This window comes from Psittacula echo (assembly GCF_963264785.1).
Source record: "Psittacula echo genome assembly, chromosome: 7".
NCBI classification, from domain to species: domain Eukaryota; kingdom Metazoa; phylum Chordata; class Aves; order Psittaciformes; family Psittacidae; genus Psittacula; species Psittacula echo.
This window is the reverse complement of record NC_137740.1, coordinates 12,552,910-12,575,253: the sequence shown is the minus strand read 5'-3', so window position 1 is coordinate 12,575,253 and position 22,344 is coordinate 12,552,910. Positions and strand designations below refer to the sequence as shown.

Sequence of the window (22,344 nt, the reverse complement as noted above, 5' to 3'; positions counted from 1 at the left end):
GAGCCCTTGGAGGCACTTTAAAAATGACTCCTGTGTTTCCTCAGGGAAGCAGGCTGAGTACCAGCCAATTCAGTGTCCAGCCAACAGTGCCAGCTTGCTGTCACATGCATCCTGCTTCTTTCTTTCTCTGCAGCTCCATCTTTCAGTCTGGATATGGGACACAGTTAGGGGAGTTTAGATGTGACCAGTTTTGCCGTCATCTGTGCTAGGCAAGAAGTTAGGTGAAAGACCAGCCTCCCGGGCCAAGTAGTGCTGGGCGCCAGTTGAAATGGTCTGAGCAGTTAGAGAAAACCACCCTAGAACAGTGCTCACTTCCACATCATGAGTACTCTACAGCTTACACATGTAAATGGCTACTCTGTGTGCTCTGAAAATTATTACAGCTATTTAGATGAGCCTGTCATGCATCCGGCACCTTGGGGGTGGGATCAGGTCACGTCCTGACCCAAACTGTAGGATCAGGCATGCTGGTACAAGGGAGGGTGGCTTTCACATGAGGACTATGCAGCAAAATGGGTGCACTGCATTAGTGTGTATCTTTGATGTCTCACACCGAGTTTCTAATCTTTTATATCATGTATCATGAAATCTGAAAAAACGAGATCACTGACATAAAGCTGACAAAAGGCGAAGTGTTTTCTCAGAAGGGGGTGTCTGTGGAAGGAGGGTGGTGAGGTGGGAGAGATGGGACTCTGCCAGTTTCTGCAGGAAGGCTGCAATTTGTTGAGCATTTGCTAGGCTTTGTGTGCATCAGATAAGAAACAAACAGCTACGGTTAGTGTGCTTTGTGCTTGGCTGTTTTGATTAAAGGCTTATTAAAGGTCCTTTTGTTAGACAGGCATCCCATATGAAGCTGTAATTAATACGTGTGTATGTGTATGTTTTTATTCCTTTATTGAAGCAATGAATATAAGTGGTTGGGGCGGTTGGAAATACATCAGTAACTGGTTCCCTGTATATTAAAAAAAATAATAATCAGTTTCACAAGCTTCTAACAGAAGACTGGGTACCTTTTGGCTGCATGCTGGTGCCCTGTGGGTCCAGGGGATATCACAATATGTTTATCCAGGAAGATACTTTAAAAGCGTGGGGCATGGCCTTCCTTTTCTGAGGCTGGCTGTTCAATTACCAGATTTGCCATAACCTGAATTGCCTGTGTCCTTTTTGTTTGTGTACAGGAGCTCTGCAAATAGAGAACAGTGAGGAGTCAGACCAAGGCAAATACGAATGTGTTGCAACCAACAGCGCAGGAACCCGCTACTCTGCCCCAGCTAACCTTTACGTTCGAGGTAAGAGCAGCTTCCACCCAAGGAGGTCACTCTCTTACTGCCCAAAAAGCTCCATGGCTTTCAGTGAAGGAGTGTGTTCCCTATCTCAGTGCCCTGATCACACTTTGTGGATTGTGTGATGTGGCCTTTTCCTCAAAACCCAGCAAGCTAAGGTCAAGGATATCTTTGATGCACATTGGGTTTGACTCACATTTCTGGAAATCTGTTTTGCTGTTTATATGGTGTTGTGTTAAATGCTGAAATATCGGCAAAATTGGAATTCCTTTCTCCCTTGAACTCCTTAACTTTGGGTCATAGTTACTTTAATTGGGATTGAGGAATGCTTAATCCTCTTAGTATAAACTAACCTTTGGTGACGTTGTGTAAAAATGGTCATGCTCTGATAAGCCAGAAGTGTTCAGCTCTAGGTGAGCCAATATTTAGGCCTCTGCTTTGGAATTTGTATCTTTAAAAGCTGAAAAGCTTTTTGGAATTGGCCTAATCCGTCTTAAATGCATCACTGGTTGAGCCTCTGGGTATTAATGGCTCACACTGGGAACCTGCTGGAAATTAGCCACAGTTCATGTAAAGTTGATTTTTCTAATGGTTATGCTATATTGCTGATTTGAAACTAGTTTCAACGTACCAGAATAACTAGGTTTTCCATTAGGACAGTCTCCTGGCAGTTTTCTTTCTCTACATTGAAGGTGTTTGAGTTAGCTTGGAGAAAAACAAAGGCTAAATTCCCTGTATATTTTCTGTTAATTTCAGCAAGAAAAAAATGTTCTGCTTCATATGGACCTCTGAGTAACCACAGCCACTAGTTAGGAACCCCTGGGAAATGTAGTTATGAATTTTCCCAAGAAGAGAAGATTTTTGTGTTGGTGCTACCCATTGTTTGTTAGGAAGTTAGAATGAGATTTTATTTCCACATAATAAATCAACTATCTAATAATAAAATCTCATCTTCATTTCTTCCTTCCTCTGTTCTGGAGAAAGAAAATACAATCTTAAAGCTGTATATGCATTGGTTAGTATGTCAAGAGGACATGAGAACATGATTAAGTCTTCATATGATGTATATTTGCTTCTAGGGGTGGCTTCTGGCATTGCTTCCTTTGCTTATTCTGGGGGACTGCTTTTTTATTTTGCAGCATAATTTGGATTATAAGAGTCTTTGGAAGACTGAAGTACCCAATTAAGCATTATTCAGGAGATGAAGATGTATCTGTGCAGTGGAATCACTCATTTCACTCTCACAATGTACTTACGGATGATTTTAAATCCCTTGTATTCCTGCAAGTTCATTTTTCAGGCAAGCTGTGCTAAAACTTATCTCACATTGTCACTTGCACTCTGAGGGAAAGGATCCTAGTTACCAGGTTGGCTGTTGTTGCGTAAGTTTGTGTGGATACCCAGGCATTCTTCTGCGGTATTTGGAATGCTTTTGCTTCCTGTGACATGCTCAGACTCCAAATCTTCTGTTCTCTATCGAGGTATGGCTGAAAAAAGACATGAGAACTTCAAGAGGTGGAAAAACCTCCTCTTATTAACTTTCTGATTTCTTACTGATGAACACTTAATTTACACGTGAATCCTGTAGGAGTGAAGGTTGTACTGAATTTTACACTTGGCTTGCTGCTCAGCATGGTTCGTTTATCCTGTTTGCGCAAGGCATGGGCCATGGATGGGCTGCACATGGGAGAGGTGATCCTGACGTTCATCAAAGAAAGCATGTTCTTAGATATATGCTTTGCTGTTAACTGTCATTTTCTTATACATAAATTTTTTTAACAAGCCCTTTTATTGCACATACAATCTTTACATTGTCAGTCTTCAACCTGTGTGATCCTGATAAAGCCCTGCTGTATGTTTAAGGCAGGGTACCCCATAAATTATTATCAGATGAAATGTGCTGTGCATAATAGGTCCTAGATGGTATTTGTGCTTACAGTTCCTCATAGCAAATGTTCTACAAAAAAAATACCAACTTGTTACAATTACTTTAAAAAGTCAAACCAAGAACAGTATTTTATTTCTTTAACAAGCAAGGAAAAAATGAAAGTATCTTACTTTCTCAGGTCTGGGATGCAGAGTAAAAGAATCCCTGGTTTTCCTTCTTGTCACAGTCCTACAGTGTTGTCATTAGATGGATCAGTGACTTCCAGTAGGGTCTTTAGAAAATGCCTGCATCTTTACTAGGGAAGACATTAATTAATGCTAAATTACGGTGGAAATTAAGTGTGTCGGCTGCCCCACCAGTGCATGGTGGTTTCCTAATGATTGACCTCCTTGCAGTGAATACCCAATAAGTTAGCCACTTTCTCTAAAAGCATGGCTGAGTGCTAAGCAGCGGTACTAATTCCCACCCTCTGTAGTTCTCAGGGCTGCTTGTGTCTGCTCTCATTTACAGCCTATTGTTTTTTCAATACTTTAAATGTTTGTTTCTCTAGACTCCTGAGGTTTATGGTTTTGATCATGTCCTCCCCTTTCCTACCTCCCAGGTAATCTTGTGGAAGTGTGCTGTGTTGGAAAGCACAGGCTAATTAGCATCTTTATCACACTTTTCATGCTAACAAAGGAAGATACTGGAAGCTGAAAAGGAGTATCCAGGCACTGCTCAGGGCTTCTTATATCAATGAAAAAAAAGGAGGAGAAAGGAGCAGGCTACGCCAGTGTCTTGTCTCTATGAATCCTTTAGAGCCAGCACTAATGCACAGATGGACTTCATTAAAAGTTAAAACATTTCCACACCAGGGATTTGTGAAGGAAAATGGATGCATTTTTCTTGAAGCTATTATTTTCATTTAAGTGTGCTGGAAAGCAGCCCTTCTAAGCCTTCCGCTTTTGGACTGACAGATCTATCTGTCTGCTGCTGCAGAGCTGGGCTGGGGCTGGGGACCAGCACTAGAAGCCTCCCACAGATGCTATTCAGCCTTCCATGCACAGACACTTGCAGAAAAAATCCAGACCATCAGAGAAGCAAAAGCAAAGTGAAAGCCAGAGTGGGGAGCATGCCAAGGCAAGGTGGTTATCTGGGGCATCACATGGACTTCAAGGGAGTCATGGTGGCATATTCATATTCTATCCTTTCAGACGAAATATGCTTGCCTATGCTGGTCTGGATGCTACTGTTACCACCACGAAGGAACGCTCATCCATTTGTGGTCCATGGTTATACGCACCACAGTACATTGTAACAGTTATTAGATTTGGGACCTGATGCTGCGGCAGGGAGAAGGGAAGGGAATAGAAATCTGTGGAAGATGTGATTCCTCTAATCCAGAGAGCTTGCTGTCTGATTTAGCAGCAAAAATCCAAGAAACTGATTCAAGATATACAAGAAACTGATTTAAGAGTAGAACGTAGATTGGACCTAGTGTGGAATAAAAAAAGGTGGTGTCATTTTGTCATGCTCCCTGGGAGTATATTATAATTGCACTGATTCATCTATGCTATTGTTTTTTTATGAAGACATTTCACTCTTCATTTGCCTACAGCTTCAGGGACACCTGCACAAAGAGAAGCATTTTCAGCCATAAGTCTTGTCTTATGAAGTGCCTGTGAAGGTGGTTGCCTATGTGGTGCTCCCCTCAGTAAGAGGCACTGTTATTTTATTCTTCTCCTGTATGAAAGGGCTTTTTGCCCTTCTCTTTCTCTACACATGGCATTATTTTTTTCCTGCTTCAGTGAAACAGATGAGCAGAAAGACTGTATATAATAATATCCTTATTAACACACTGTGGAGTTCGCTAGGTGTGTTCCCCAGTGCTGCTTACAGCAGTGAGCAATGCAGATGCTATTAGAATAATACTAACTGGAACACTGGCTGCATACTTCCCATCAAATGAGAAATCTGTTGCCCAGTTTTCACTTCTTTAGTGCTGCTTGTCAGGCCCTCAAGACATGGTCCAGTGGGGTAAGTGCAGTAAGTTTCCTGGCCCAAAATACTACATATGCTGTAGAGCTCTACTACATACTGTAGTAGCTGCACAGCTGCTTTTTAAAAAAAGACCATTTAAAAACTGAATTGTCTCCTCTGTCCCCAAATCACAAACTATTAAATCAGACTGCAATAAATAGAAATGGTATTACTGCAAAAATCTGTGCTTTCTTGATCTGCTTTTTGAAAGGCCAGGCTAGTATTTCATTTGGCAGCAGGGAAACTTGCTTGGAGTCTGAAGGTTTGTTTGCCAAGTTTCCCTAAGGAGCCATCACCCAAAATGAAATTAGGATGTGGCTCTGTCCCTAGGAGCGATTCTCGGGCCTCCACAGGGTTTTACACTTGAGGACTTGGCCATAGCTTAGGCTCAGACACAGAGGGAACTCACTGAAATGGCTACTTGCAGCTGCATGATGCTTACTGCAGTAGGGACCTTGTGTAAATAATAGTAATTCTGAATGACTGACATGGGCCTGGAGCAACAAGACTTGAAGCCTTTAAAAAAGAACATTTTCTGCTTATGTAATATTAAAACAGCTAAAATAGCAACAGCAGTCAAAGCTTGAGCTTATTGCCAGAAGGGTAAAAGCTCAGGACAGTGGACAAACAGTGACCAAAACTGGGATTGTCTGAAAAATGGGGAATTGCTATATGCGTATTCATGGCAATGTGCTCCTTTAAATCTGCCTCTTGTCAGGCAGGGTTGTTGGAGGTGACATTACTTCACCAGAGAGAGGCACTGCTGGTGTGTAAGGGCCTGGCAGCAATCACAGACAAGCAGAGAGGCTGGAGAGACTTCTGAGGGAGATGCCAGGGTGACGGGAAACATGAACAGGCAGTTGAATCAGTCTGGATGACCCAGACTGCTGCTTTGCACAGATGGCTGCCCTGGACCATCAGAAGAAACAAACCAGGCTGCAATAGAGGCCAGCAAGTAATGACCCCTCAGCAGTTGGTACGTGTCTGAGGAGGGCTACAGGTCTGAAGGACCATGATTTCCCTATGTACACTGACCTCAACATAATACTGCAGTGCAGCAATGCAACAGAGTGCAGTGACCCTTTGATGAAGAAATTGCACTCTTTTTATGGGATTTCAGTATTTTTAACTTAATTTCCTGTGCCCCTGGGTGCTGCTCCATGCTGAAGCTACTGCTATAGCCAAAGCCAGAGCAGTTGTGGTTTGGGCAGATGCACCTTGGCATCTAAAGACTTCAATGTGCTGTATAGAACTGAACTAAATAAGCCTAACAGGTTTATTCTTTGCAGAGTCCTTTGACAGTTAAAAGTGCAGTGTGAGGCTCAAGACTGATTATTTGTAAAATGACCTTTATGGAAAATAGGAGAGTGACTGGTGGCTCAGTGCATGATAGTGCAACACAAAAATGGACTTGGAAACCTATTTCTCTCTTCTCCTTTTATGACATACAAAGATGACTGTGGAACAATTAGGCCTGCTTATCTGTGCCGACTAAATGTCCATTCCCACCCCTTCCATATCCACATGCACAAAGGGTTAGGAAATCCACCTCTGGTTCTCTGAGATTTTCTGCTCTTAATTTAATTCATGCATGCATGTGTGTGCGCTATGAATGGGAAAGGATGTTTGGGCACCCTGAGCATCCTGTCTGTCTCTCTAGGATGGAATATACTCATCACTGTGGCATGAGAACATTGTTCATCACATATGATAGGAGGTTGTCTTAGTCTAATGTAATCTGGCGTAAAAAAGACAACCTGTCCTTTTGTTCCTCTATACTTCTAAAAGCTGTAAAGGATAAATTTTGATTTATGTGGAGTCCTTGAGACACAAGATGTGCTTTTGGAGATAAGCAGGAACAGGTTCATCCCCCTCTAGTTTTTTGTTAACCTCTCTGTCTTTTGGATCGCAAAGTGTCTGGGTTTGCCTTTATGTTAATGCCTTGTGTAGCACCCGAGGGTTTTCAGCGCAAGGACAGATGCTGGCAATTCCCATCAGAATACGGAGCCAATTGGGATAATAAACTTTGTTTCTTTCAGGAAAGTATTAGCTTCCCACTCTGAAAAGCTGTAGAAATGTGTTCTTTTGTTTGAGCTAGTGATCTAAAATCTCAAACCTGTGCATTTGTATCCTGGCCACAGCCCTCTTCCTTGTTTCAAGGAGCTAATGCCCAAGAATACACAAAAGCAGAGCCTTCCCATAAGCCCAAACTCATTCTTTCTGCAGCAAGCTGCTGTGGTTAGAGTATTGCTGCTACTGCATAAGACAAGCATTTCTGTGGCAGGGTAAAAGCCAAATTCAATCAGCATGGGAATTTCTGCCTGCAGAGCACTGGAGCCGTCTGACGGGACTGGCAGACGCGTCTCTGATACGGCCTCGCTCTTTGCTTCTTTGCTGTTTCAGTGTGGATCTCAAAAGGAGCCCTGTTTTTACCTTCTGGAGTTTGCTATCCTCTGGCGGCATTTCTGCTGTGACTTCACTTGCTTTGTCTTGCACGTAGATTGGCATGTTCAAGTTAGCTGCCAGGCAGCCTAGATTCATGGGAACACGGTAACATGCCTAGTGAGCCATGGTATTCTGCACAGGGGATACTCTGGGTAACCCCAGCCTTAAATCCTGAATCTCTACGGGGGGGGCAGATGATATCTACTGTCACTGCTCAGTTGTTTTATGAAAAAGCAGAAAAACTTGGTAAAACATGCTTTTTAGTTTAGGATTGGCATGGATAGAAAACTGGAGATAAGGGAGTATGTGAATGGGATGAGATGAAACTTTCAATTTACCATTTATCAGGTTTATCTCAGATAAAGCAGCAGCTGTTTGAACATTAACTAAAGGGAAAAGAGAGAGAACTTTCTGCCCAGGTGTTCCCTCTTGCCTTACAGCTGTTCCAAAATAGCCTGCTACTGGGTTTTATTCCCCATAAGCCACTAATATAGTAAGAGATTAAGGGATAATCCAGCAATTAGTGACAAATAGCAGGCCCTAAACTTGTTCCTGTTTGACAGACCGGAAAGTAATCTGTTTGAATTAGTGTGTTTCACATGTATCTCCTCACCTTTCCAACTCTAATCTGAAGTGTCAATATGTGGGGAAAGCCACTGCTGGAGCCTACTCCTGTCCATGCACACTGATGCAGTGCGATCCCTGCCAGGCTTCCTAAAACAGAGCCCCTGGCTGTCCCTCAGCTGCAGCAGCACCTTGCCTCCAGTCAGGCCAAGTGACACCACAGCAAGTCCCCTTGTTGTAGCTAGGGACCCATCAGCGCTTCCTAAGGGCAGAGGGCGGCTCTGGGGCTGCTGCACTTCTGCAGCAGAGATGGGTGCTCCTGTAGCTGTTTAAGCAGCATCCCTTGGTCCTGCATTCTTCACCAGCCTCTTCCCATTCTGTCGCACAGTCCCACTGGGTGCTGCAGGATGGTCCGCGCTTGCAGGACTTGGAGTCGCTGTTGCCCTATTGTGATGTTAGTACTGCTTTCCAGAAATGCAGCCATTCATGGGTCTGCCTGGTTTGCCAGAAGCACTGTCCTTCCTGGGCAAGGGCAGGAAACAAATTCTCCCTATTGGGAAGAGCTGAGCAGAAGGCAGAAGCCCCTTGCTGTTTGCCGAGCCCATGCAGATGCGATATGCTCCATTAAATTAGGAAATAAAGTCGTGGCTTGGGAGCGGCAATAAAGAGGTTCCCTCCCATCACAGGGTCTCGCAGGATTAAATGAGCCTTATGTTAATGTTTTGTGGACCAAGAAGTATATCCCCTGCCTGAAGCAGGGCAGAGGAAACCTGAACCTTAAGCTAGGACTGTTTGTTTTGAGGATGTTCAGGTGGGGGGCCTCGCTGGATGTGGCACTTGCTTGTGGGCCACTTAAACTCTGGCTTGGCTGGTTGTGGTCTGCTGATATGAGTTCAACTGAAGAAATGTAAGCAACTGTTTTGCTGTTCTCCTGCAAGCTCCGTTACACTTCGTAGGCCACTGTTGTAGCTCTTATTGGCAGTTTGTTGCCTGCTCTGTACCGTGTCAGTGTTGGTTAAAATCCTGTCCTCTAGTTGCTGGAAATGGCTGACTGTACTGTTGCACTGTATAATGCCACATGCTGTTCTCTAATTTGCAGTGTTTCAGCTGGAAAGCAAATTCCTCCCCCCACCTTCTCCTTCCCCCATCAAAAATGTGACTCATAAGCACTCTTTAACTATCAAATCCACTTCTGTATTCTCTCAGTGAGTGTTCGATTACAGCTAATACGCCACAGATCGGTAGCTGGAGTGAGGTCACTCCTGCTAGAGAAATAAGATCTCCTTTGTCTGTAAGGAAAATGCAACTAACCTTCTACTGTCTCTCCCGCAGGAACAAAAACTGGGATCTGCTCAATTTTCTCTGGGTGTTTTTGTCCTTCTGATTTCTTGTCCATCTCTCACTCGCGGCACAGTGTACCAATAAGGCTCTCCCGAAACTGAGCCCAGCTGAGACTGCGCATGTCTGTCACTTGCCTAATACCTCTCTGCTGCATTTAGCTCTTTGTTTGGAGAGGGGGAGCAACTCTTCATGGTAGAAGATTTTTCATTCACCACTTGGAACATTTCTTTCATACTTGATAAAGTTCGGATCTACACATATGCTCTTCCCAGTGTGTGGTCAATAATTTTAAAGTGCCTTTGCCATCATCTTTATAGCTGGAGTGGGTGTGTGGGAGCACATCAGCTTGTGTGGTGGCTGGAGTCCCTTGCCCTGTGTGTGTGTGTGAGTGCTTTGCACATGTAGATATGTCTGCGCTTCCAGCATCTGGCGCAGCGCGGGGCTGCCCCGAAGCACCCTCCATGTGAGTATGTGTGGGACATGTGGTCCCCTCCACCCTGCCTCAAGGAGCAGTGAGCGGATTGGTGAGGCTCCCTGCTCCGCGCCAGAGTGGTTTGAGTGTGGCACACTCTTGTCCGTGACATGGAGTGGTGTATGTGCATGGTGGGAAGTCATGGCTGACCTCTGTAGTCTTGTCTTGTCGTTTCAGTGGTGTGCGGACAGATGAAGCTTGGCCTGTTTTTACTCTCTGTGTTTTTCCTTGTCTTTTTTTATTCCCTCCTCATCTTCATCGCACTCTGCCATCAAACAAAACAAACTTTCATCTCTCAGATCAGCGAGAAGGTTGGTCCTTTTCACTTCTTATCCATCTACAGTACGCCACGTCAGATGGGACTTTCCAGTAGGGAGAGGAGAGCCATCTCGAAAAGGGGAGGGTGCCCTACAGACTCTGGCTCCCTTCCAGGCACGGCCACAGTGTGCCTGATGAAATCTGCTTACTGCTTGCTGTGGCTCTGGTGATGGCATTAATACTTTGCTTGCATGTCTTTGTTGCTTAAGATTTAAAATGCACGTAATATATTCTGCATGCAAATCCCAGCCAGGGCACCTTTATTCAAAAATAGGGTGGGAAGGAGTGCATGCTGCTGTATGTGGGGTCTTTCTCTAACCCGTTACCTGTGCTAGGTGCCAGTGTAATACCTCTAAACTGCTGCTGCTTTCTGGCCAGAGATCAAGAGCAGTCTTTGGAAGCAGAGATCAGAATGATCTCCAGTCCCCTTGTGAGCTGCTAGGGAAGAGCAGGTTCCTCAATTTCTCGTGTAGCTTTAAAAGTTTTCACTTTCTCTAGAGGCAGAAAGCTTACTTTTTATCTCAGCTGGAGAATAACCTAGCATGCTGCCTCCGCTTGCCACAGGGCAGCAGGGGCAGGTGCCTGAGAGATGGAAGGCCCTCTTGCTGAGCAGCTTCCCAGCTGCAGTCCCTACTCTGGGGGTGGCCAGTTCTCCATGCTCAGATAAGGGCCCTTTGCGTGACCAAGTCTGCCTCTCCTTTCTTCCCTGGGGCTGGGTCTTCCTCTTGCTGGCAGGAGAGCAGGGAGCTCTGGCGGTGGCCCCAGCCTCATCGTGAATGGCTCAGGGAGTCCCATGGCGACGTGCGCAGGAGCTTATAGCCGCTCAGCAAAACCTGATTTGTGCTTTGCCCTGCTCTGTCCTGCTGCCCTCAGAAAGCCAGAGTTGAATAAAGGACTATAGCAAAAGGCAACTCCATCTTTTAAATTAAATCTAGCTCCAGACCTTGCTCGAGGCACTTATGATTTCATGCTGAGGAAAGCTGGTGGTTTTGGCAGAAGTACTTCTTTACGAAACAGGTACCATGCGGGTCTGTCCCTCCACACACATTGCAGGAGAGGGATGCTCACAGCGGCTCTCCAGCTTCTCCCAGGGAGAGACCCTGGCTCCTCTCACAAATACCATTGGGCAGCTGCATGAGTTGGTCTTACAATCATCATTGCAACAAGTTTTAACAAGTTGTCGTAGTAGTTGTTCCAGTACACTGACTTCACTCCTGTTTCTCTCCCTGGAATGTGCTCTCATTTAGATTGTACTGAGGCACAGGGCCCTTGTTGTTTACCGTCTAAAAATAGATTTCATAGAGGATAAAATTACCTGAGCCCAAGACAATGATGAAAAATGAGAACAAGGAAGAAAAGAGAAGAAATTAAAGCCAAGGCCCAAAGCCTCCCAGATTTCAGTAAATTTGGAGCACCGCTGTGATGGCTCAGGCACCTCTGGAGAATGAACCTTTGACAGGGCACTTAAACGTTTTAGCCGCATGGTTTAGCTGAGGGGAGGCAGCTGAGAATGGATATAAGCCAGCAGGAGTGGATAATTTCTCATTCTTCGTGTCGACCCCTCCTTCCCACCCCACCAAAAATACCGACATACACAAATATTTAATGGGAAACCAGAAATTAGTTTCTAAATATTCCATTGGGATTTGCTGTGCTTATAATTTGTTTGGCACTGATAATTACATCTTACGTTTTTCCAGCTTTACTTAAAACTGTGTATTGCTAACCCGTGCATTTAATTATTACTCTGTGACTGCTACAAGGTTATTTATTAACGAGTTATTTTATCTTGATACAGTGGATCTTTTCTCTTATTTCCCTCCTTAATGTTGTGTTATTTTCATCAGAGAAATTTCAGAGAGCGAATGCAAATTGCATAGCTCCACAATCTTACTCTCCCTTACTTTGCTATTAGTATGTCAGCATGCTGAATGCTGATGTGTCTCCAATGCTACACCACTGTAATGATATATCCTCTTTTATATGTGGTTGTCAGCGCAAATAATTAGACCTAAAAGTTATAGCTGAAATATAATCCAAAAATGGCAAGGCCCTGTTTTGGAAATTGTCTATAAAATGTCAGCACTCAAGGATGCATTGGGAGCATAAATAGTACAGCATTGTTTGAGCACAAGATTAGACTGTAAATGCATTTTTTCTGGTTCCAGTTTATCCTCTCCTGCTGTTGATTCTGTCAATAGATTGTGAGACTAGCAACTGCATTTCCATTTGAAGTCCTTCTTTAAAATGATAGCAGTAGGATGAGATGAAGGGTGTCTACAGATGGGTAAACCATGCAGACTGATGATCATGTTTGAGGATATCTCCTAAATTCATTCCGAATCAGAGGAGGTGGTTCCTGAGGAAGGCGGGAGTTCTGGGCAGGGTAGCAGTGTGGCTAGGGCAAGAGCACACCCCGTGCAGCACAGATACTCCAGCTTGTCTGGCTGGAGTAATGAAATTGAGCAGTCTCACCTTCTTAAAGATGTGGCCCTGTGTGACTCTCTACTAGTCATCCCTTTTGGGAGGTTGGAGCAGAGTCCTCCAAACTTGTTTTTTGCTGTGCTGTAGGCCAGGGAGGAGCAGCACAGGCCAAGCAGTGCTAGTCCGCCTTCAGACCAAACAGGTCTTCAGACTGCTGCTCCTTTGTACAGAGAAAGAGTAAAGGGGAGAGGATGTCAGGATAGTGGAGCAGGACCAAAGCAGCTGAGTGCAAAAGCAGGCAGAGCATAGGTACAGCTCTCCATCACCATTGGGCAGCACCCACTGAGCCTGTGGTGGGGGTGCCAAGAAAGGGGAAGATGAAGCCCACAGTTAGATGTGAGATAAGCATGGTGGGAAGGAAACCCAGAAGCAAGTGCAGACAAGTGGAGGTCCCTGCATTTCTGCAAGCTGGAGGGAGGGCATTGTCATTTGCTCAGCTGTACTGTGGCCGAGACAGCCAACAGGGAAAAGCAGTTTGGTTTCCCCTTCCCTAGCACAACCACACGGTTTTGGAAGCATGGGCAGTCCTCCTGGCACTGTTGTGTTTCCAGCAATCTTGCTGTATGCCAGCAGTGTCTCAGCACGCAAGAGAGAGGCCAACAGCAATGACCTGTGAGCCCTGAGAACTCATGCTCAGACCTCAGCCTCCAAATCTTGCAGACAATAGCAGGGAGGGGGGTGTCCCTGGTTCTCCAAGGGGGTAACATCACCCTCCAAGGGAATCTGAGCCATTAGGAAACAGCCGCTCCTGTGATGAAAGGAGCCGGGCAATCAATTCATGCTCTTTGCTCTCAGGGCAAGGAATGTGCATGTTAATGCATGCTGAATTATTAACATTTCTCAATCTCAACCCTTGTGGCTCTTGTGTTGCCTGCTCTTCTCCTTCCTCCCCATGGTACCCCCAGTGAGTGGAGAACCAGTCTCCATGCTGTCCTTTCTCCCTGTCCTGTGGGATCCAGGACATGGCTCAGGTTGCGCTGCACTGCTCACCGCTCTGGGGTTTCACTTCACTTCCCACTCGCTACCGGCAGAACACTCTCTACTGGGAGGCGTGCTAAATAGTGGAACAGCACAGAGCCCTTACGGTGCCTATTCTTGGGATGAATGACAATGAATCTCATTTTTGACAGTCTGCTGGTTTAACTAAACCTCTGAATTATCCTATTGTCCATTGAAATCATTTTAGTATTCACAGCAATTTTCCCTGTGCTGTCCCTGCAAAGCCTCCAAACCACCTTCTTTGATCTTTATCCAAAAATAAGTAAAAAAAAAAAAAATATTGTAAATTCTTGTCAAGAAAACTGCAATAAAAAAGGAAATTTCATCGCTGCAATAAATGAAGAACAACAAAATTTTCCAGAGCACTTAAGGTAGCATCATGGGCTGTGCAAGCCCATGTGATTTGACTTGCAAATTAGACAGAAATTCTAAGAATGCTGCTTTTTGAGGAGTTGTACTGATTTAAATTATTACCAGATTCTTATGCTAGAAAAGCAAGTGACTTAAATCACTGGCTTGAGCCTGAGGAATGTGTTGATGGTGCTCCGCAAGCTGCTATGAGAGCTCTGCCAGCTTTCACTAATGCTAACTGACAGCATCTCCCCTTCTCCCTCCATACTGACTGGGACAAGAAGCTGCCAATTATCCCCTGAGCGGATGGGAGGCTGTCCCTTCCTTTGTACATGCTCCTGCCTCTGTATTGTCCAGACTAGATCTCTCACCAAAGGCATTGCCCTGATGCCCTCCTACCTCCTGTGCTGAGAGCTGACCTTACTACAGATGGCATCCGTTTTTAGCAGCTGCAGTGACTTGGGCACCGCTGTTCTCTGGTACAGAGCTACAAGACTATCTTAGCAGTTCTGCCGATGTGCTGATGCGGAGAGGCTGGCTCAGACATGCTGGGTCACAAAAATCCACCACAGAGACCTGTTCAACCACTGTTAAAACGTTTGCCATGTTTGAGAGCTGAGGCCCTCACAGCTTCCTGGCATGCCTCAGGCTGCGGGATACTGGAGGCATGGCCCATGCTAAGGTTGGTGATGCTGCAGCCTGTCCATCCTCCCATACAGTTTGGTCTACAGGAGAGTTTTCCCTGACATTCATCCCTTCTCTAGGCACACAAATGCACTGATCACCTCCGCTTCTCCCCTGGAGGTAGGACAGGGCACAGCCACTTCTGAAGGGGCTCAGCCCTCCCCTTCAACCCTGCAGAGCGCTGCTGAGAGAGCTCCTTTGAAGTGCATCTCCCCTGTGCTGTCCACCGGGGAGCAAGGGGCAGTCAGCCGCTGGCTTCCCCAGGGAGAGATAGCTGCAGTCACTGCCTCTGCAGGACACATCAAGGGGGACATGGCACTGGTGGGACTCAGGCTGGCCTCAGGAGCACCCTGAAAGCAGTGCTTGACACAGGGGCACAGTGCAGGGTACAGGGGATTCTGCAGCAGGCTGTGCTGCCTCTGGTCTCACAAGGCTGGGAGTCAAAATCTGTTTGTGCATGCATGTTGGGCTATGACTTTCCTGCATGGCCTCTTGTCCTCCAGTCTTTTTGTCTTCCCATGTCCCTGTGCATGAGTTCCTGTGTCCCTTCCCTCTCCCTGTCCTGCCCTCGCACTGCTTTCTGTCTGGCTCTGTAGGCTTCCAGTGCCTGTTTGCCTGGTGCATGTGTGAGTGCTCTGTGCACACGTATGGCTTTATCCTCGAGGTTTGCTCTTTTTTATTTTAATACAGTATGGGTGGGTTTGGTCCTTGGATGGGAATGGAAATAGAACAGCTTCTACCTGGAATAATTCAACATCATGTTCATTGGAAAATGAAACCTGACTCTTAATGAGTGGTGCTGGGATGCTTTGGTTGGAAATACATGCCATCATGTTAAACCATTGCCATGTCCATCAGGTGAAACTGTATTCTCATGACTGTGTAGCACTTGAGTACACTTTCAGTTCTGTCTCGTCTGGGGAGCGCTGCCCCATCAGTCAGGTAACGCCTCACTGGCGATCGCTCATGTAGCTATTGATTTGAGATTTAATAATTGATTAAAAGAAACAACCAGCAAGACTTTGGATTTAGACATTCAAAAAAGGAGGAAAAAAAAAAAAAAAGGCAAGTTATCCTTCTCCAGGCTGGTAAGGAGCTAATGAGCCCTGTTTTGTCACTGAGACGATGTGTAGTACACACACGATGTTGACAGTATTGTCTAATTTATCACGAAGGCTTAGCTCTGTTGTACATGCTAGCGTGGGGGCTTCTGTGTTCAGTCTATTTCTGCGAGCCTGTTGCTTTGGGGATGAGTCATCAAAGAGAGCACTAGTGAAATTTGATTTGGGGAGAGTCAGCTTGGCGAGCAGAGCTGACACCTCTGCGGCTCACTGGGCTGTTAGCAGCTTTACTGCCTGCGGAGACACCATGGTAGCAGGAGCCAGGCCAGCAGAGCAGTGTCCCTCTCATCCCCCAGCGCCTGTGGGGCCGGTTGTGCCTGTGGCGTGTTGTGAGCTGGCACCGCTCTTGCTCCTGCCCCATTTCCATCTGCCCCCAGCACCACTGCTGTTGGCTGCTCCACCAGCCCGATGCACTGATGGAGGAGCATAATTGGCAGGAAGAGGCTTCTTGGGAGCCGATCAGTCGTGAACCCGGCCGCTGCTCTGGGGCTGCCTTTCTGGTGGAGGAGGCTAGAGCAGAGCAGGGCTGCTGAGCGAGACACGTTTGAGCAGTTTCCCTTTTTAACTACAGACTAAAATGAGCTTGCCCAGAGGAGACAAAAGATTTACCGAGCACAGTTGTTTCTGTACCCTTGCTTAAATAGGCCCATAACACTAACCCTGAAGAAGGAGCCTCATTTCTCAGTGTCATTTTCCTGACGGGAATGCATATGGCAGGCAGCTTTAGAGCTTTATTGTAGCTGAGAGTTGCTTACAAATAAGTCTTGAATGAAATACCCAGCAAGGGATTGATATGAAGAGAAGCTGTGCAATGAAATAAGGAGGAATACATCTCCCGAAGTGCTGCCACAAAGGTGGGAAGGGTTCTGCCAGCCCAGCTCTCTTCTGTCAAAATGGATATGATCTCCCATCTGTCAGGATTAGTTCTCTCCTGCCCAGCAAGGTGATCTGTTCGGGCCCTGACAATGTCATGTGGCTCTGGTGACTATTTTTTCTGAGCCAAGGTAGAACCTGAGTTACATTTTGAAAGGAATTACATTTTATTTAGCAGTGCACATGTGCTAATTCCAAAAGAAACCCTTCTGCTGCTCCTGCCCAAACCCGCTGAGGTTTAGGGGACAGGTTGCTTTACTCTAGAGCTAATAAATTGAGCAGGTAATTCTGTTTTGCAGAGCTTCAGTGGGCCCTGCACAGAGAGAGTGTGTGACTGGCATTTATGCATGCTCTCTAATTAGAGGAATGTAATTTAAATGGAGGAATGTTTCATGTTAGTAATATGATTTCAAAAGGCTATGTTTGGAGGGAATGGATTGAGCCATCCCTTAATGAGTTCTTCTAATAAGATGCCAGTGGCTAAGGAAGGAGAGCAAAGTGTGTGCAATTTGGCAAAGCAGGGAACAGCTTTTGCACTTAATTTTATCTGTCCCGAGGGATAGACAGGCAAAACTATTGAACCCCCCTCACGTACCACCACAATGCAAGTGAGTGCTCTCTGCTGGTTCTGTGACCCTACTAGCTGTTTCTTCCTTGTTTCAGTGCGGCGTGTTGCTCCTCGATTCTCTATCCCTCCGAGCAACCATGAGGTGATGCCTGGGGGGAGCGTGAACCTCACGTGCGTGGCAGTAGGTGCTCCAATGCCCTACGTGAAGTGGATGGCTGGTGTGGAGGAACTGACCAAAGAGGATGAGATGCCCGTCGGTAGGAATGTCCTGGAGCTGAATAACATTGTACAGTCTGCCAACTACACCTGCGTGGCCATCTCCTCCCTTGGCATGATTGAAGCCACAGCCCAGATCACTGTCAAAGGTAAGCAGTTACTCTTTGTGGTGCTTCTGATTGGGTTTCAACAGTGTAGCCCTTTGCCGAAGTATCATTGGGTGCAGAAATTGACTGCAGCCTCCTGTGACTTTTCCACCTTGTAAGGGAGGTTCCGAAACTCACAACTTTGTTTTTTCCTGCTCACAGTGTAGTATTTGCTTTGAAGGTCATTTCTACATGTTTCCACATACATGTGGCACGGTGGGAGACAGGCTTGTGTCAGGCTGGGTCCTTGTTATGCCATGAGGAGACCTCATCAAGCCTGTTCATCCAACAGTTTCTGGCTTGCTCTATGTATCAGCACGATCAGCTCAGCACAACGGTAGGCCACAGGCTGCCCTGGAGAAGAGGGCTGTGGATGTCTAGTCAGAGAGCTGTTTGCACAGAGATGTCCCTTGCAAAAAGGGTGGGACAAGAAGATTCATCTCAGCAGTGTGAAGTGCCTGTGGGCCTCACCAGAATGAGCATTCCCACTCTCCCCTTGCAGGGAAGAGCTGTCTGTGTTCATTTTTTAACTGTTGTGTATTCCTCTATCAATTTTCTCTTTTCTCCCTTACTGCTCTGCCTTTTTCCTTTTCTCCATCTTTTGTTGCTGTCCTTAAGGTATGCTTCCTGCTGCCATTTCACAGGTAGCTTTGCCCCAAAGAGGATGTTATTGATGATTGCTGACCACATTGCAGCCCATCCAAACAGCTCTGTAATGGGAGGCTGAAGCATGTGCCCTGCCTTTCCCATCTGGGACCAAGCAGGTCCACACTATCCCTTTCCTCCTCTGCTTACAGTTGATTTGTAGATTAGGTTTCCACAGATACGTCATCTTTTGAGTCTGTCTGTTCTTGCAGGACCCCTCCTGCTCTATGGCCACGTCTAGCATCAACTTCCTGCTTGAACAAATCACAGAACTGAGTGCTAGACCTCTCTAACCTGTAGATTAACAGCAAATTCTCTTTTCCCTGGTGCTGTTCAGAGGATGCTTTTAACCTTAGCTGCACAGTGTTGTGTTTACTCATGGTGTCTCCTTGTCAGTACCTTTTCCAGCTCCTGTTTCCTTACAGAGCACAGGGGTTGCCTTGGTTATAGTACCTACCCAAGAGTGTATGAAATAAAGGGGCATGATGAGGAGGTGGTTTGGATGTGGAGGGAGGAGGTGAGAACTGCACCATTGCCCTGATGGTTTCCAGTAATTAGCTCTTTGTATCTGGGACAGCTCTGCCTCACTCCCTCACTCACTCATGTTAGTGGGCTAACATGATGCCCACTGCTACCCCAGGACTGCAGAGGTCCCCAGGACAGAGAGCAGTCTGCTCAGCTCCTTTAGCCCATTGCCTTCGTCCTTGTTTCTCTTGTCTGTCTTTTCTACACCTTCACTCTGCATATAGTACTGCCTCTGACCCTAATTCCTTCATCCAGTGTTGCCTCTCCTCTGCTTGCTGGAAAATAGATAAGTTTGCAGGGTTAAACAGGAGAAGCGTAGTGACACAGAGCTAATTGCAGTGAGTGCATCGAAGGTACAAAACCTGTGCCTTGCTCACATACAGGCTGCACACCCATGCATAAACTGGCAAGAGTCAATCTTCCAAAGGAAAGGGTGGATGAGTGTCATCTGTCCTTGAAAGCTTGAGAGAGGCTGCTAGGATATGTGTTACATCAGGCTGTAATATTGGTCAGGATATTTGACCTCCCTGAGTCATCCATGTGTAGATGTGTGGTGTCTGGTTGTGGGTGCATGCCCTTTCCTCCCGTGCCAGTTCAGTCCTCACAGATCTCTCAGTGTTCCATGTTGCAGTAGCACTGGAAAAAGCGTCTTCCCCAGCACTCCTGTGCTGTAGAGTTTGCCCTCCTCAGCTGAACCATGTGGAAACTGGAAACCTGTTGGCTTTGCCAAAGAATTACATACTTGAAGATCTTAATTTGGGCTGAGCATTTTTCCTAGTTCCTTGTCAAGCACAGCTGCATTACAAGTCACTAATGACTTTAACTAGAGTGGTTCGTAGGAGGTTTGAACTTACTGTATACTTTAATTCAGTCATTGTCTTAAAGTATTTGTGTACTCTGCAAATCTCTCTCACACACTCCTTCTGTTTCTTTGTTGTTTTGGTAAAATGGCAAAACTGGAAATGTTTGCTTGCGGTAGTTGTGTTCTCATTAACACTTCAGAGATGTCAGTGTCATGGAGTACTTGTGTAACAGTTTATTGTCTGGTTGCAATTTGACACACCACCCAGTGAAATAGTGGATGTGAAAGTTGGTAATTTCTCTGGCTGTATCCCTCCTGCATGTGTTGTAATACTTACATGACATTCCCCCATCAACCCATCTAACAGCACTGTCCATGAATTCCCTATGGCCTAAGATGCTGTCTCTGTGGAAGCAGGAACATAGCTGCAGATTACCTGTGGTGCTCTGATTGCTTTACTGTATCCCTTGTAAATCAGCTGTACACGTGGCTTCTGGGCCTAGCCCAGCCCAGCAAGCACCTTCCCACTGCCAGCTGAACCCCCATGACAGAAACATTCCTGCATCCCCATTGAATTACCTTTATTTAGCCTGCTGCTGGTAAGTGCGTCAAGCACATCTAATAACATGATTGCTCTGTTTATCCTTCCATTAAGAACCACTTCAAGCAATATATGGTAATATAAAAATGCATGTTGTAGAGTATGAAATGATTTCTGCCTTTTAAAGAAGAATGTTAATGGGAGGTGGCAGCTCCATTTTTATCCCCGTGCACATTGCAGGGTTTGAGCTGACTGAATTATTTAAATCACACCTCTTTGCCTTCCGATTGCAGCACTGCCAAAACCTCCAACAGAGCCATTAGTGACTGAAACGACAGCTACCAGCGTGACCCTCACCTGGGATTCAGGCAACTCCGACCCCATTTCATATTACGTCATCCAGTACAAGCCCAAATCTTTGGAGGGTCAGTTCCAGGAGGTGGATGGTGTGGCAACAACCCGCTATAGCATAGGTGGGCTCAGCCCTTTCTCAGAGTATGAGTTCCGGGTCATCGCAGTCAATAACATTGGCAGGGGTCCCCCCAGTGAGCTGGTAGAGGCCCGGACAGGAGAACAAGCTCCTTCAAGTCCACCCCTCAAAGTCCAGGCACGGATGCTGAGTGCCAGCACCATGCTGGTCCAGTGGGAGCAGCCAGAGGAGCCAAATGGACAGATCCGAGGGTACCGTGTTTACTATACCACTGACCCACATCTGCCTTTGAGCATGTGGCAGAAACACAACACTGATGACAGTCACCTTACCACCGTTGGGAGCCTCATCACAGGGACCACGTACAGCATCCGTGTCCTGGCCTTTACTTCAGTGGGCGACGGACCCCCCTCGGACATCATCCAGGTCAAAACGCAGCAAGGGGGTACGTATGGAGTGAGGTGCTATGGCTCTGTGTGCACCTCAGTGGTATGCGGCTCAGTTGTGTGTCTAATCTACACCAGGCATCACAACTGCATTTGGTGATAAAACGATTGCATATCAGAGTGGCATCCCCACCCCGCAGCTATCAGATTTAAGCCGTCAGCTTGTCCTGGGTAGTTGGTGTCAATCTCTGCAAGTAACGCAGCCCAGTTTTGTCTGGGATACAGTGGCTACAAATGTGACACAAGGTCCTGGGCATGGATGTTGGCACCTATGTGACTGTGCTGAACCCTTCTGGGGTCTCAGCATGCATGTGGAAGGAAGGAGCTGGGATGCAGTCAGGGGCTGGAAGTGAGCACGATTCCCATAGTCACCCACCTGAGTCCCAAATGTGCTTGCTTTTTGCCTCTGTTGTTCCAGGAGCACAATATGGGGGAAAGGGAGGACGGGAAAATCCAGAAAGAAAGAAAGAGGGTCCTCGCAAGGTGAAACACAAACTCTGCAAAGCCATGCTGCTTTGCCTGCATATGTCTCCCGGCACTAACCGTGTGTTTGGTCCCCAGTTCCTGCCCAGCCAGCTGACTTCCAGGCAGAAGCAGAGTCTGATACCCGCATCCTGTTGACATGGCTGCCTGCTTCTCAGGAGCGCATTACCAAATACGAGCTGCTGTACTGGGAAGGGGAGGATGGCACCCAGGTGAGGATCCTGCCTCTGCATCAGCAGAACTTGGGGCCAGATATACCAAGTCAGCAGCTTGGGAAAGGTATCTGCTTGAGCTGGGGTGACAACAGGACCATTTCTTCTCTGTGTTTCTTCTGTCTCAGGGGTGTGTATAGGAGTATGGCAGTCTCTGGCTTCTGTGTAAGTGACCTCAGCAGTGCTTGTTGATGCCTAACAAAGTAAATAGTGACTGGTTTGGGACTGAAAAGACTCCAGAATACCATGACACCATCCCTGAGGCATCCTTACTGCTGGTTCCTTTAAAGACAGTAGGGCTTCTAGGTGGATCTGAAATGGCCTCCAATATGTGTCTGCAGCTCCAGGACTGGTTACACTTAAGGAACAGGTTGAGGGTGACCTAGAGAGAGCCCTTCCACATTTACTGCCAGGTCCTTAAAGGAAGTCCAGCTCTAAATATATGAAAAGCAGTGATGGCTTCAGGGCAGCACAGTGAGAACTGTGCA

General features: G+C 46.4%; 1 protein-coding gene across 1 annotated transcript in view; it reads left to right on the top strand.

The window, feature by feature from the left end:
• Positions 1–22,344, top strand: part of PTPRF (protein tyrosine phosphatase receptor type F) — a 254,311-nt gene that overhangs the window by 161,209 nt on the left and 70,758 nt on the right. The window contains exons 5-8 of the mRNA XM_080624134.1: positions 1,179–1,289; positions 17,506–17,775; positions 20,579–21,160; positions 21,723–21,856. Coding sequence (XP_080480260.1) covers positions 1,179–1,289; positions 17,506–17,775; positions 20,579–21,160; positions 21,723–21,856 — 1,097 coding nt within the window. The remainder of the gene's footprint in view (positions 1–1,178; positions 1,290–17,505; positions 17,776–20,578; positions 21,161–21,722; positions 21,857–22,344) is intronic.